This window comes from Nomia melanderi, chromosome 12 (genome assembly GCF_051020985.1).
Source record: "Nomia melanderi isolate GNS246 chromosome 12, iyNomMela1, whole genome shotgun sequence".
NCBI lineage: Eukaryota > Metazoa > Arthropoda > Insecta > Hymenoptera > Halictidae > Nomia > Nomia melanderi.
The window spans coordinates 4,105,794-4,119,456 of NC_135010.1; the positions used below are offsets into that span (position 1 = coordinate 4,105,794).

At 31.3% G+C, this 13,663-nt stretch overlaps 2 protein-coding genes across 2 annotated transcripts; one reads left to right on the forward strand and one right to left on the reverse strand.

Moving 5' to 3' along the window:
* Nucleotides 1–662: 662 nt before the first annotated feature.
* nmdyn-D7 (nucleoside diphosphate kinase homolog 7) lies at nucleotides 663–2,888 on the reverse strand. Its single transcript, XM_031974824.2, has 9 exons — nucleotides 2,383–2,888; nucleotides 2,147–2,313; nucleotides 1,914–2,072; nucleotides 1,630–1,837; nucleotides 1,444–1,564; nucleotides 1,243–1,367; nucleotides 1,060–1,173; nucleotides 895–1,002; nucleotides 663–823 (listed from the first exon to the last, which is right to left on the reverse strand). Exons 1-9 carry the CDS (start codon nucleotides 2,497–2,499, stop codon nucleotides 788–790), a joined length of 1,155 nt encoding a protein of 384 aa, XP_031830684.1. The 5' UTR covers nucleotides 2,500–2,888; the 3' UTR covers nucleotides 663–787.
* Nucleotides 2,889–5,441: 2,553 nt separating this feature from the next.
* LOC116426244 (uncharacterized) lies at nucleotides 5,442–13,162 on the forward strand. The gene is made up of 8 exons (XM_031974931.2): nucleotides 5,442–5,678; nucleotides 5,760–5,832; nucleotides 7,418–7,621; nucleotides 8,860–8,982; nucleotides 9,930–10,114; nucleotides 11,048–11,177; nucleotides 12,089–12,387; nucleotides 12,908–13,162. The coding sequence occupies exons 1-8, from the start codon at nucleotides 5,639–5,641 to the stop codon at nucleotides 13,102–13,104; spliced, it is 1,251 nt and encodes a 416-aa protein (XP_031830791.1). The 5' UTR covers nucleotides 5,442–5,638; the 3' UTR covers nucleotides 13,105–13,162.
* The last annotated feature ends 501 nt before the right edge of the window (nucleotides 13,163–13,663 follow it).

A 13,663-nucleotide genomic window follows, 5' to 3' on the forward strand; every position in this document is an offset into this window, starting at 1 on the left:
ACAATAGCTATTATCAAACAGAAATTGACTTTATCCACAAATAGAAATCGTCATTATCGACACATTATCTACAGCGGATTGATTGTAGCGCCATTCATGGCAAAATGCTTAATTTATTAACCAAATTGTATTTAAATACTTTCATTAGATGGCGCAGTTAAATGATTTAAAACTCTGTTTTATGAAAATTTAGTTATTAATTAATAAATGCGACGATTATCAATAATTATTGATGTAAATATCAATACAGAATATTTCAATGGATATTTACATTGTAATTCAGCATATTTTTAATCAAGTTTAGGCAAAAACTTTTGCATTTTTATTTCAGTCCGTTCAGATCCATTCAAACACATTCCAATTCGCGCCAATCTGCTTGAACTCGCTCTAGTCTAATTCAACTTGGCTTAATGTGCTCCAGTTTTTATCAATTTAGATTTATCTTCTCCAACTTTCTCTAATTCGCTCCAGAACGCCTGAATTCACTCCAATCAGCATTAGCCGGCTTAAGGCTTCTAACTCGTACAGATGTGATTGAACTTTCTGAATCCACTTCAATTCATTTACATATGTAGAATATATTGACGCAAAACATCCCCTTCTTTTAATTACTCATAAGAAATTTTAAATAATTGAAACAAAACAATTAAATAAATATTTTTTATTACAAAAAGTGGAAATAACATTTAACTTCGATCTTATCATAAATAATTAATTTATATAAATGTAGAATTAATATGTCTTATCTAAGGCAACTGGTGGTATTTTTCGTTGGTCCTTCTTGTATTTAACTGTAATCAAGAATCTTGAAAAAATATTCGACCTATAAAAAATTAATTTATTTGTTCAGATAATGTTTCATTGCATTATATATGTAGAAACAAACATTATTACCTCTAAACTTCCATCTTCAGGTAAATCAGAGCAATGTAGAGCATTCTGGACTTTTGTCTTCCCATACTTTGCTCGAAGAGTGTTTGGTCTTACTTGTCGTGCCATGTCCTGTAGAAAATACTACTATTAATATCATAGATAAAATGATAAGATACATGTACTTACTGGATCCATAGGGCCACACCATTTTCTGAATTCTCCCTGCACATCAAACTTTTCATCTTTGTGTTTTAACTCCATAACAATACACGGTCCAGATTGTAACTCGCCTACCATGGCCTGAAATCGAACTTGTTATCAATTTTCCTGAAATGAAATATTTTTGTAATCTATCTCAGATATACAAACCCCAAAGTCAGGAAGGACACCCTTGTATACTTCTAAAAATTCTTCTGCGTCAAATGGATTAACATTAAATTGTTGTATAGCAGAAATTGTGTAACCAGCTTTCTGAATGTCGTCGACAATGTCTCCTGTACCAGTAAGAAATAAAGAACAATATAAAACAGTCTTAAAATATTCTCTGCTTAAAAATGTACTTTTACATACCAGTTAATTTAGCTTGAACAGCATGTGGTTTAATAATGCAGCAAGTGCAATCTTTCAAAGTAGCTGTATTTGCTGGTCCTTTATTTCTGCCTTTTGAATCAGGAAAAAACAATTTTAATTCCTAAAAATATAATGAAAAAATATTATTCACATAACTTTCCAATAATATTGAAAAATAATACAAACTTTTTCTGCATTTTCTTCATTCAAAGAACCATGTAAGGCATTGTGTACAGTATCTTTTCCATAACAAGCTCTGAGCGAGTTTGGAGCTTTAGTACGAGCTTCTTCAGTATCTTCTGGTCCAATTAACTCAAGCCAACGTGTGATTGCATGGTCGCCCAATAATTCTAAAGCTACAATAGGACCTGAGATAAGATAATTTACAACGTACCTAATTAAAAAACATAGAAAATAGAATCTGCATTTAAAAAATGAAAAGTATGTGCGAGAATAAACTTATATATTACGCTGTGTCTGTATTGTCTCTCCCTTCACAAAACTTTGATGCTTCTTCCTGAGTCAGTCTAACCATTTTAATGTTTGCAATATGAAAATCACAGGAGACTGTCCGTTTCAATATTTCTCCCAAATAGTCAAGAGCATCTGACTTTACCATTGCAAATGTTCTAAAAAATATAATACTTTCTGTATTATAAAAGTCAATAATATCTTCTATCAATATCCAAGATAGCAAAAATACTTTTGCATTTTCATTTGCAATTTTGTTCGTGTAGCACAATCCGCATAATCTGTTATTTTTATATTTCGCGAAAATATTGTTACGATTGCACCAACGTAAAAATCCTTTGCTTGTATGCCCTCGCATGTTGTTCTTCGTAGAAATGTTTTTCTTGCTTTTATATCAAACTAAAATTTAAATCAATAGTATACCTTTATCTTTAAATTATTCGAACTAAAAAATTAGAAATCACATACCAGCTCAACTGTATTGTCATATGGGTAGTAGAACAAATAAAAATTCTTTAAGATACCAGCTATTTTATCGTACCACTCAGCCTCAAAAATATATTTTTCATTATGATCTACCGACATTATTTCGGTAATAGTATATTTAAAATTCTTTTTAAATCATACAAGGTTACGTTCAATATCCGTTCAATTATTACTTTTGTGTTGGACTCATATTTCAATCAAATATATGGATATATTTAAAATTGTTTAATAAATATAAACACTTTATTATTAAATGAAGTATCCTGCTTATGTGGTAGCTATGACAACGACTCGATTGGAGTCAATGAACAGCTGACTAATCCGTGTAACGCGCTTTACTAATAAACAATACGAGAAAAATTACGATTAAATATGTTTTTGTAATAGGATCCAATCGTTTATTATATTCCCTAATAATTTTGCGTGTATATACAATAATAACTGGTAACGCTTTTATAATGTAAATTTATATTTTTTACTCGGAAGGACACATGTGGCTGAAAAGACTTGTTGCATCATCTAGGACTCAACGCTCAAATTATTTGCCGAGTGGTATTATAGTTTCTCTATTAGATGGCGTAAGTTTATCGTTTAACTATTATATAAAAAAATACTCGATTATATTCAAATAAATAATAACAATGAAACCACTACGCTAATTTACAATTTTATAAATATGAAATAGTTAAAATTAAATAAATTATTTCTTCTTTTATTGTAATTTCTTTTTAAAGATTTCAATATTTTCCACGGCTGTATAAAACCCTGCAATTTCTTTATAAGCAAAACTAATAATCAACAATTGTTCTTGAATAATTTTATCTATATTTATCTTATCATTATTTATCTCGTCAATAAATAATGAATTGATGATAACAGCAACCGCATAAATCACTTTTTATCATTTTTTTAGGATCAACAAAGAGTAATTAGTTACATATCAATAATATGGTTCAGTAAATATTCCAATTATTAAACAAAAATTTTTATTTCCATTGATTTTACTCTCATGGACTCAATGCTCAGGCCCGTTTCAGTCCACTTCGGTCCGCTTTATGTCAGCCCTGATCCGCTGCAACTCTGGACCACTCCAGTCCGCTACGGTTCACTCCAGATCTGCCCCGTTCAGATTCAATCCGCTCGGATCTGCTTCGATCAGCTCCGGTCTGTTTTAATCCGTTTTAATCCGCCCGGAATCGTCGAGGTCCGCTTCAAACCTCTTCAATCTACCCCAGTCCGGTTCGTTTGAGTGCTACCAAGGGCGTACAGGTGCTCATATGCCTCCTGTACCTCCCTGGATCAGGTCTAGATGAATTCAAGAGTGCCCGAGCAGTTCCAAGTGAAGTGAAATGAAAAAAAAAAAAAATTAGTATAAGCGGATTATAGCGGATGAAAGCAGATCCAAGCAAACCGAATGAGATTGATGTTCACTGACGCTCGTAGAAAGTGGTTGAAACAAACTTGAACCGATGGTGTATTAATTTGTATGTTCATTTCATGTATTGATTTTTGGTAATTGATAGGGACGTATAAGAAAACGTAAATGATTTCATTTATTTCCGCGTGAAATGTAAACAGGCTGATAAAATACTTGTATTTAATATTAATATTCATATATTTTACAATATCATTTAATAATGTTGATATGGTTTTATCAAATATTAATATAAAATATAAACGAATTTTATAAAATTATTGGTTAACATTTAATTTAATATTTATGGTAAATATTAATTAATAATTTGTCTAACAACTTCAGTTATAGCATTTTATTGCTTGCTCTCACGACATTGTAATTATCTATTAATTAGGACAATAAGAAGAAATATTCCATTCTAGAAGTGTTAAAAAAGTCATTCATTTCTACTGTTACTCAACATATCGCCTTACTAACTTATTCATAACGATGAAAACTACTAGGGTTGTACTTAAAATGCAATTATATCTCGAATCTACCTCGACATTAGTTCAAAACGGATTAACCTCTGACTACTATAGAAACTCCTATCGAATTGAACAGCGTTGATTAAGTTCAATAGCCTGGTATGAGTTTTGACACTATAACACTTTTCGGAGCAATAGCGTTGTTTGGAAGTGGCCAACTTTGCGCCGGCACACGTTAACGCTGCGTGTCAGCTGATTCCGCATGTATGGCCACCGCTACCGTGCATTCGTACATTAAAATTCAAGGTTGAAAGTATATTTTTCACAACATCTCTGAAACTAGGGGGTGCAGAAAGAAATTCTTTCTTTGAATTATTCTATTTAATAAAGGTGCAAGCGTTTTTTATTATTCACGCAGAACATTTTTAAGGGGTCAACTATTGGTGCTTTTACTTTAATACTAAATATATCAGCACTTTACATATAACTATATCCACCCTAACCAGCTAAATAATTAGTTATAAAACGATGGTAAACAAGTTGGATGAGTAATTTTTTTAGTAGAAACTTAACATTTTGAATTCCGCATGATTTAATAGAGCAAAATATACAGAATGGAAAGAATATAATATTATATCATTTGATTGAATTGCATTAATATTACTGCACGTTCATCTATCTGAATATCATGGCATTACGTAGCATAATTTATAATATACAAATGTTTTAAAATAATCATTGTTTAATTGAGTGGACTATAGTAATTTGAGTAAATCACCGGTGACCCCCGTGGCATGCAACGTGTTAAACAAAAGGAAAAACAAAAACTGCTAAACTGATTAATCGGACAATATAAGAATTAATAGAAAGTTAAATAGCCGAAAGAAAATACAAAATTTTAAATCAAAGTTTAAAACTGGTCATTCGATCGGTCGCGGTATGTCTAGTGTTAGCTCCCAGAAATCGGTAATCACGAAAAGATCAATGTAGAATACTAATTCGAGCATCGCGAGGCGCGCGTCCAATGTAAACGAGAATTTCAGCCAGGCAAAAGGGTTGAGAATCGACCAAGCGTTCCTTGGTAACGCGTGCGACACGTTGATTTGGCTGTTTCGGTAATTACACGATAGAGGCGGTTGCCAGTTGAACACGATTGACCGGCGGATGAGGGACACGCTGTACTGATAGCGGATAAAACGAACCTCTGCGAATCGGGATTCGCGCGGTTCGCGACGATTACGTTTTATAATTAAATTCGGTGGACAAGCCTCTCTTGCCGGTAGCAATCGTCCGTCGCTCGCTGTTACACCGTTTGAAGCACGCCGAACTCCGTGCTGTAATTGGACCATCGAACATGAAGCTGCTGAAGTTTTTGCTTCGTTACTTCCCGCCGGGTATCACGCGGACCGATTCGAATTTTTTCGGAGCAATTAACACGAGGATATGAGGGAAATGTTCTTCTTGTCGGTTCGCAGGTCTCGCCTTGGAGTACACGCAGGGTGGTGACGTCAAGACGAAGATAATCGATCTCCTCGACATGACGGCCGAGTAATTTAATTTTACAATGCATACTTTTTAGTTGGCGAGATTATGTTCTTTCATTGAAACGTTAGTGATAGGATTTGTTAGTGAGGTTGTTTGAATTAACACTAGATTTTCGGGCATTTATTGTTTATTTTATTGTCCCTAGAAACATTGATGTTCGTTTATTTAGATTTTGGAGATTGGGGGTTTGATAATAGATAATTTGATATACGTATCCGTGTAATTGCATCAATCGAAACCGATGTAAATGGTTACAAAATAATATTTATAAAATTCAATTCAATGTCAAACTGACGCGTTTCGTAAAGCTAGTGTTAATCGTTAATGTGAACGATTGATTTGAATTGCTTTTTTTGTATTAACCCCTCGCGCTATGATATCATGTTAGATTCGTCATGAAAATTTTAAACTAAATTTAACGAATCTAAATGTTATGTACTTTCCTTAACTGTAAACTAATGTTTCTTTTCTATTATCGATCGTTAACGTTTAAAGTAAAAGTGCCAAATTTTTCTTTTTTCTAATAAGTTATTAACGTGAAAGTACTTGTATGAAGCATAGTTGGGAAAAAATCATAGGGCAAAGGGTTAACCTGTTAACTGTGAGATTTAGTTTGAAAAATCTCTCGTTTTGCGCGCAATAAAATTGAAAAGTGAAGTATATACTTGTCAAACGCAGGACGAATACGCTTGGAGTATGTTTTAATAAAAACCAAAGCAAAACAAAGAAAAATTACATGTTTATATGAAAAAATAAAGAATTCATCATTGAAAGAATTAGTACCATTTCAAGCTTTAATATGACATGCATACTCATCAAACGCAGTTAATTGGTTAATTGATGTGGGTTAAGGCTACTGTGGATGTTAATATTCTTCTGAAACTTTGAAAATTTGGTACTGTATTAAGTTCATGTTAATGATTACATATATTTCATTTAAATATTGATCTCTTTGAGGATTATGAAGTCAGGGAGATTTATAGATCAGGGCGAAAAAATAGTTTGTAATTAAATTTGTATTCATATTTTATTTATTAAAGGAGTATTTTAAGTAATAGACATTTTTGGTATTTGTAAAGATGAATGTTGGTTTGATACGAATTTTATTCGTGTTTTTCACAAAGGTCTTTATTTATTGATGAACTATTGATTGTCAATCGAAAATTTCCATTTTTTCAATATTCTATGCAGAAAATGCAGGCGAATCAATCTTCTTAATTGGACAATTGAATAATTCAATCTTTTATTATGTATACTTTTTAACCAATATTTTTCTTAATATCTTTCAAATTATAAAATTGGATAGAATTTATTTTACCTGACAGAATTAAAGAAAAACAGGAATACAAAGTTCAATGAAAATCAGAACCTTCTATGTCATCGAAGTTTCCTCAACAATTTTACATAACGACATTCACCGACAGCATTATTTTAAAAAAAGGGTTTTATCCAAGCCCAAGTTAGGATACTAAGAATTTGATTTCAACTCAAATGTTGAAATTCGAGACAGTGAAATTTGAGTAGTCTTGAATAACTACGAGCGTGTGTATAATTACTCGGAGGCAAAGGTGGACGTGTCGTTTTGCAGAACGGACATAAGGGCATTAGCGGAGAGCATAAAAGCGGACGAGCCTGTTATAACCGAAAGTGTAATGGAGCAGTTAGTGGAGACACTGCAGAAGCTACAAGCCAAAGTTTGTGACACAAACACGAAGCGCTACTACAAATACAAAACCTTGCAGACCCATCTTCTGCCCCTTACGAACATCGCGTTCGATAAACTAGGTAAAAGGTACTCCCGATTAAGATTGTTCGTGTACGGTTCTAAGTTTAAATTGCGCTCTACGTTGTCTGCAACTATTACCTCCTATATCTGCAGGATAATTCAGAAATAGATTGTTGAAACCTACTTACACCAATGAATTTAAGGATTTCACCCTTTACACTCGATTTATTTTCAATGTTATTGGATGTAAACTTTATTTTTAAGTAAATGAATGAAAGTAATTTACAGGTGTAGAATTCAACGTTTTATATTTATTTTATTTATTATTATTATAATAAGATTTAATTTTTGTAATCTTTTAAAGTGTGGTACTTTTTAAAATAATTTCCAACACGACGTACGTATTTTAGAGTGAGTTGATGTTGTCAGCTTCAGCACGATATACGAATGCAAAGAGTTAAAAAGACATGTAGAACAAACGATTACCTTTTATGCTGTAAATAGGTTTCGACTAATCTTTTTACTGATTAATAGATAGCTAAATGTTGAATGGTTATAATACATTTAGCAAATTGATGAATGTTACAGTCAAATAGTTACTTAATATTATGTATTTTCTTTAGATTGCAGTCTAATTTAAATTATTTAATTTCGGACTTAATTCTAGTGTGAAAATTTAAAAACTTGGTTTTACTGTGACGAATACTTTTTGAGTGTTTAGTTTGTAAAGAAGATGAAAAAGTATCCTTTTTAATATTAATATTACTTACGAATTATTTACTTCTTATTGAAATCACTTATTTAATGCATATTTGGTGTTACTCGATTCTAGATAACTTAGAAAATATAATTATAAATATGTAATAAATATATTTATTTACGTTTACATTTTAATAGGTTTACATTATTTTATTTACGTTACAATTTTGTAACAGATTGTTAAACATTAAGTACAATCTAATAAATTCAAAAGATTGAAAAAATAGAAAGAATTAGATAATTCTAATATTACGAATACATAACTTTAAAATCGATTTCGCTTTCACTATCGAAATTAAAACGCAAAAGTATTTCATAATAAAATATGAAACGTTAATAAATATGTTTAGAAGAGAGTAAAGAATAACAATTATTGAATTCATCTTTCATATTTTTTAAACGAATAGCAAGGTGTCATTTATTTACAGTAAGCCGTTTTTACAAAGCGAAAACAGATGTGAAAGAATTTGAAGAAATTATTTAATTTGAATGTCACTTCAGTAAGAATTGAGCGACCTGCTATGACAAATGAAATTGTTTGACAGATGCCTCACAGGCAGCTACGACCGAACGTGTAAAGTTTGGGACATCGACAGTGGAGCGGAGCTTCTTACTCTCGAAGGCCATAAGAGTGTGGTCTACGCCGTGTCCTTCAACAACCCAGCTTCGTATGTCTCGTTTAACCATAGCCCTTACTGTTCATTTATGTCGTCGTCGACCGGAAACGCGGATTCAGCGTTTCTCATACACCCCATGCATTTTTTCGCTTGGTCATTTTTCTTGCACAAAATTTATGATTCTTTTAACACTAGAACTACTAGATGGGTCAAAATCACTCATTCCTAAATTCTTCTTTTACAATTATTGAAAATATAATACACACTTCTTTAAAATATTTCTAAAGAAATTGTTTTAATAACACATAAACTAAGTTATGAGTGATCAAAGTCTCGATAGATGCACCCTTGGGGTTTCTATAGAAACATTTTGAAAAGTCAACTTAACTGCTCGGTAGTTCTAGTGTTAAAATAGTTTGTAATTGAATCTATACAAATGTGAATGGCTCACTTGCCTTATCGATTAACTTCACTTTTTGAATTTCTTAAGATTTTATCATTAAAACGCTTCATTGGCTCTTGACTTCTCATATTAAATATAAGTTTCCTTATTATTGGATGTGATACCGCGAAATGACAAAAATTCTATTGCCTATGCAAAACTTGTAATAATAAAAATTACTTCCGAGTTATACTATTTTACATATTTTACATATTCTTTAGATTAAAGATAGACCTGTAATAATGAAAGAAAATACGTTCTATAATGACTATTTAATTTTCTATTTAAAGGGAAATGTTGAAAATCATTGTATAGTTATTGCATAACTTTTCTCCCCGTTTTGTTTTATGGAGTTAATCAATTTGGCAAGTGAACCATTCAAGTATGTGCCTTCGTTTAACGCTAATCGCACCGGGAACTATCGAATGAGTTTATATAATAGTAATACATAGAGGACAGTTTTAGTTAAATTTGAATTTTTTACGAATGAAATTTGTGTTTGTAAAAAGATTGTTCCAATTTAAAAACCGAAGGAATCTGGACGTCTGTTTTCTAGGGACAAAATTGTCACCAGCTCGTTCGATAAAACCGCGAGGGTTTGGTGCTCCCAAACAGGACATTGCTTGACCACAATGCGGGGTCACGATGCCGAGGTAGTTGTTGCAAAATTTTCTCCCACGCAAAACAGAATTGCTACTGGTTCTTTGGATTCAATGTCCAAAATTTTTCATCTGGCAACAGGTATGTTATAATTAGACAAGGAGTACGAAAATGGTTCATTGCTAATTCCATTGACAAATAATTCAAATAAAACTGTTAAAGATTTTCCATTACAGCGGTATAGTAATATTGAATAATATAATTTACAAAGTTTGAAATAATGCATACGGAAAACAATAATTTTTATCTTTTAAAATGAATACTTTAAAATTACAGATTTACAATACAATACAATAATGTAATATATTATTTATATTTTTTAAGTAACACAGAATTTGTTATTTATTATAGGTATATGTACGTATATATATGTATGTATATAGCTTCTTAATCATTTTGTTTATCTTTCCTTCTGTTGCCATAATGAATCAGGTAATTTACTTAGGTATTAAGTGTTGTCTATTAAGTATTTACTACATGGTGGACGCGTATTAACAAGTTTATTTTAAAATCCAAATACAACAATTTCTTAGCTGTTAAAAGTAAAGGTTAAAGGATCTGTTAAATTCAAAGTTAAACGAAAAACTAACCAATCTTTAATAAATATCTTATTATATTAATTCTTTGCCGTATAATTATAACTCAGATTCGTGATAAAGATTTCCAGATTAATTGAATAAAAAGCAATGTTATTCATTGCGCGTTGGTTAAAGTGAAAAATAATTTTTCTATGAACAATTCATTACCTTTATAGTAAATCAGTGCTTACAATGAAATGAAAAATTTCTTTACGTTTCTTGCAAATTGTTGTTAGTATAATGATAAACAATCTTTGTAACAAAAGAAAATTATACAGCAAGGAGTTAAGTTTTAAATAGACGTTTATAAATACATACAGTCTGCAGTTTAATAATAATTATAATACGCATTTTATGATATATGATTTAAAATGCTATACGAAGAATAATTTCAATCTTGGTAATTAACATTCCATTCCATTTGACGGTGCGACAGGTGAGGAAGAGGGGATGTTGAAGGGTCATACAGCAGAAGTAATCGCGCTCTGCTTCAATAACAATGGCAATCAAGTAATTACGGCGTCTTTCGACGGCACCGTCAGTATTTGGGACACTCGGATCTTTACGTACGTTTAAACTAACTGAGAATATTAATTTCTTAATTGAAATTAAATAAAGATCGATTAATTAACATTATACATTATTTACACTATTTATACATTCGTGAAAGTTTTTATTTCCTTCATTGATTACGTTATTAATAGTAACAGTATCCTATGATCATATATTATTCACACTGCTTTTAACCAATAAGTCAGTAATCAAGACGAGAATAAATAGTTAATAATTCTCGAATTATTTTAATAATACAGAAATGAACAAATTAGAATACTATATAATTTGTTATTTTTTATAAGTAAAATTGATAACGAATAAATTCTTATTATAACAAATTTTAATTTATATGAAAGTACACAGTCCATTTGTTTCTTCCTGGTTTATTTATTACTATACTGCGGGTTTTTATGCATTTATACCAAGCACGAGTATGAGATAATATATGTAAATATTTTTAGATGTAAAGATTTATTGCTTTATTTTCTACTTTAGAAACTTCTTTTTTATTACAAGAATTCAAAAGAATTTTAATCTACGTCAACATATTAAATATCATTTGTTCGCGTTACTTTATTTTATTTATCAACCTATTCACAAAGTGATTTTTCCACCATTAAAAATCATATTTACATTTCAATGAATATAATTATGATGGCATTACTAGAGATATTACTGTACAATTGAATTAAACAACTTCCCACTAAATAATATGTCACGACGCTGGTCGTGGACTTGTTAAATCAAGTTTTGAAACTGGTCATTTGACCAGTAGCAATGCGTTTAGTGTTAAATGTGTTATTTCTTCGTTTTCGGTTAACAGGTAAAGCCTCTTTTTCACTGTTATTATTGCTTTAACAAATATACTCTTATTATTGCGTTTACAAGTGAAGTTTCCTTTTTAATATTATTATTGCTTTAGACGGGTGAGCGTATTGATCGGCCATCGATCCGAACTATCCAATTGCATTTACAATTTCGATTGCTCGTTGATCGCGTCGTCGTCTATGGACAAGACGGCAAAGGTCTGGGATACTAGGATGCATTCCTGTCTGGCCACTCTGCGGGGACACGACGACGAGGTCCTGGACCTGACCTTCGACAACAACGGGAAAAAGTTGGCAACCGCGAGCAGCGATGCAACAGCACGCGTTTGGGATGTGACCAGCGATTTCCAGCAGCTGGCAGTAATGGAGGGACATAACGAGGAGGTGTCCAAAGGTAGGAATAATATTCTTTTGAAAAGGAAATATACACTGTGCTATTAAAAATATAAATGCAGAAATATTATTAACATTTCAATATGTTTGTTTAATGTTATTTACATGTAATGGTATCAGACGTAATAATATTATTTAATATATTTAATATTATTAATACTCTTTTATTACATTAATAGTACTTTTGAATTGAAACAGTGTAATATTAACCCCTTCTCCTGTAACAACGTGTTAGACTCGTGACGAAAATGTTAAATTGAATTTGACAAAACTAAACATTATGTAATTCCTTAAAATATAAATTAAACAATAATTTTTCATCGTCAGTCGTTAACCTTTAAATTATTTACGATAAAGTACCTGCATCGATTATAGTTAAGAAATAAATCGTAGGGCAAGGGGTTAATGACCTGCAAAAGATTAAACGTTGATTCAAAATAGATATTCAACTTCAAAACGTACTTCACGGTATATATAGTTCGTTTGATAACAGCGGGACACTGATCAACGAATGAGTTCAGTCTGTTTCAGTCCGAACGGTCAACATTTACTGACTTCGTCTATGGACAGAACATCGAGATTGTGGTCCGTGGAAAATGGCTGCTGCGTGCAAACACTCGATGGTCACACCGACGATGTTTTCAGCTGTGCGTTTTCATACAATGGCGACACCGTCATCACCGCGAGCAAGGATAACACTTGCATGATCTGGAGGTGACTCGATTGGTTTCAGGTCGGTCTTTAGCTCTTCGTTCTTCTTCTGTTTATTACTTATATTGTGTACTTTTATGCCATTTAGTGGTTTATTTAACTGTTTATTTCGTTGAAAGTTTCTTTTCGTTAATATTAATAATAACGGTGATGATAACTTTTGTAGACGATTGTAATCGTCATGATTATTTAATTCCATTGATTCTTAACTCTGATAATTATTCATTTGAGTATTGATACTAATTATTTACTTTGAAAATTATTTATAATTATTTACTAATTTAATAGTTTATTAATCATTATTAATAAAAATTATTTACTTTAATCATTTTTATTGACTTCTAACTTATTAACCCCTTGCTGTGTTATTAATTTGTCGTTGACAACTTAATAAAATAGAAGCAATGTATTTTTCAGAATAACAATCGATAAGAAAATAGTCATATTTAATTTTCACTCAAATGAATCGAATAACATTTATGTTTGCTAAACACTACCCGAAATCTTCTTCATGAGTATCGTATGGTATTTTAAGGCAAAGAGTTAATATAAACCTCGAATTTTGA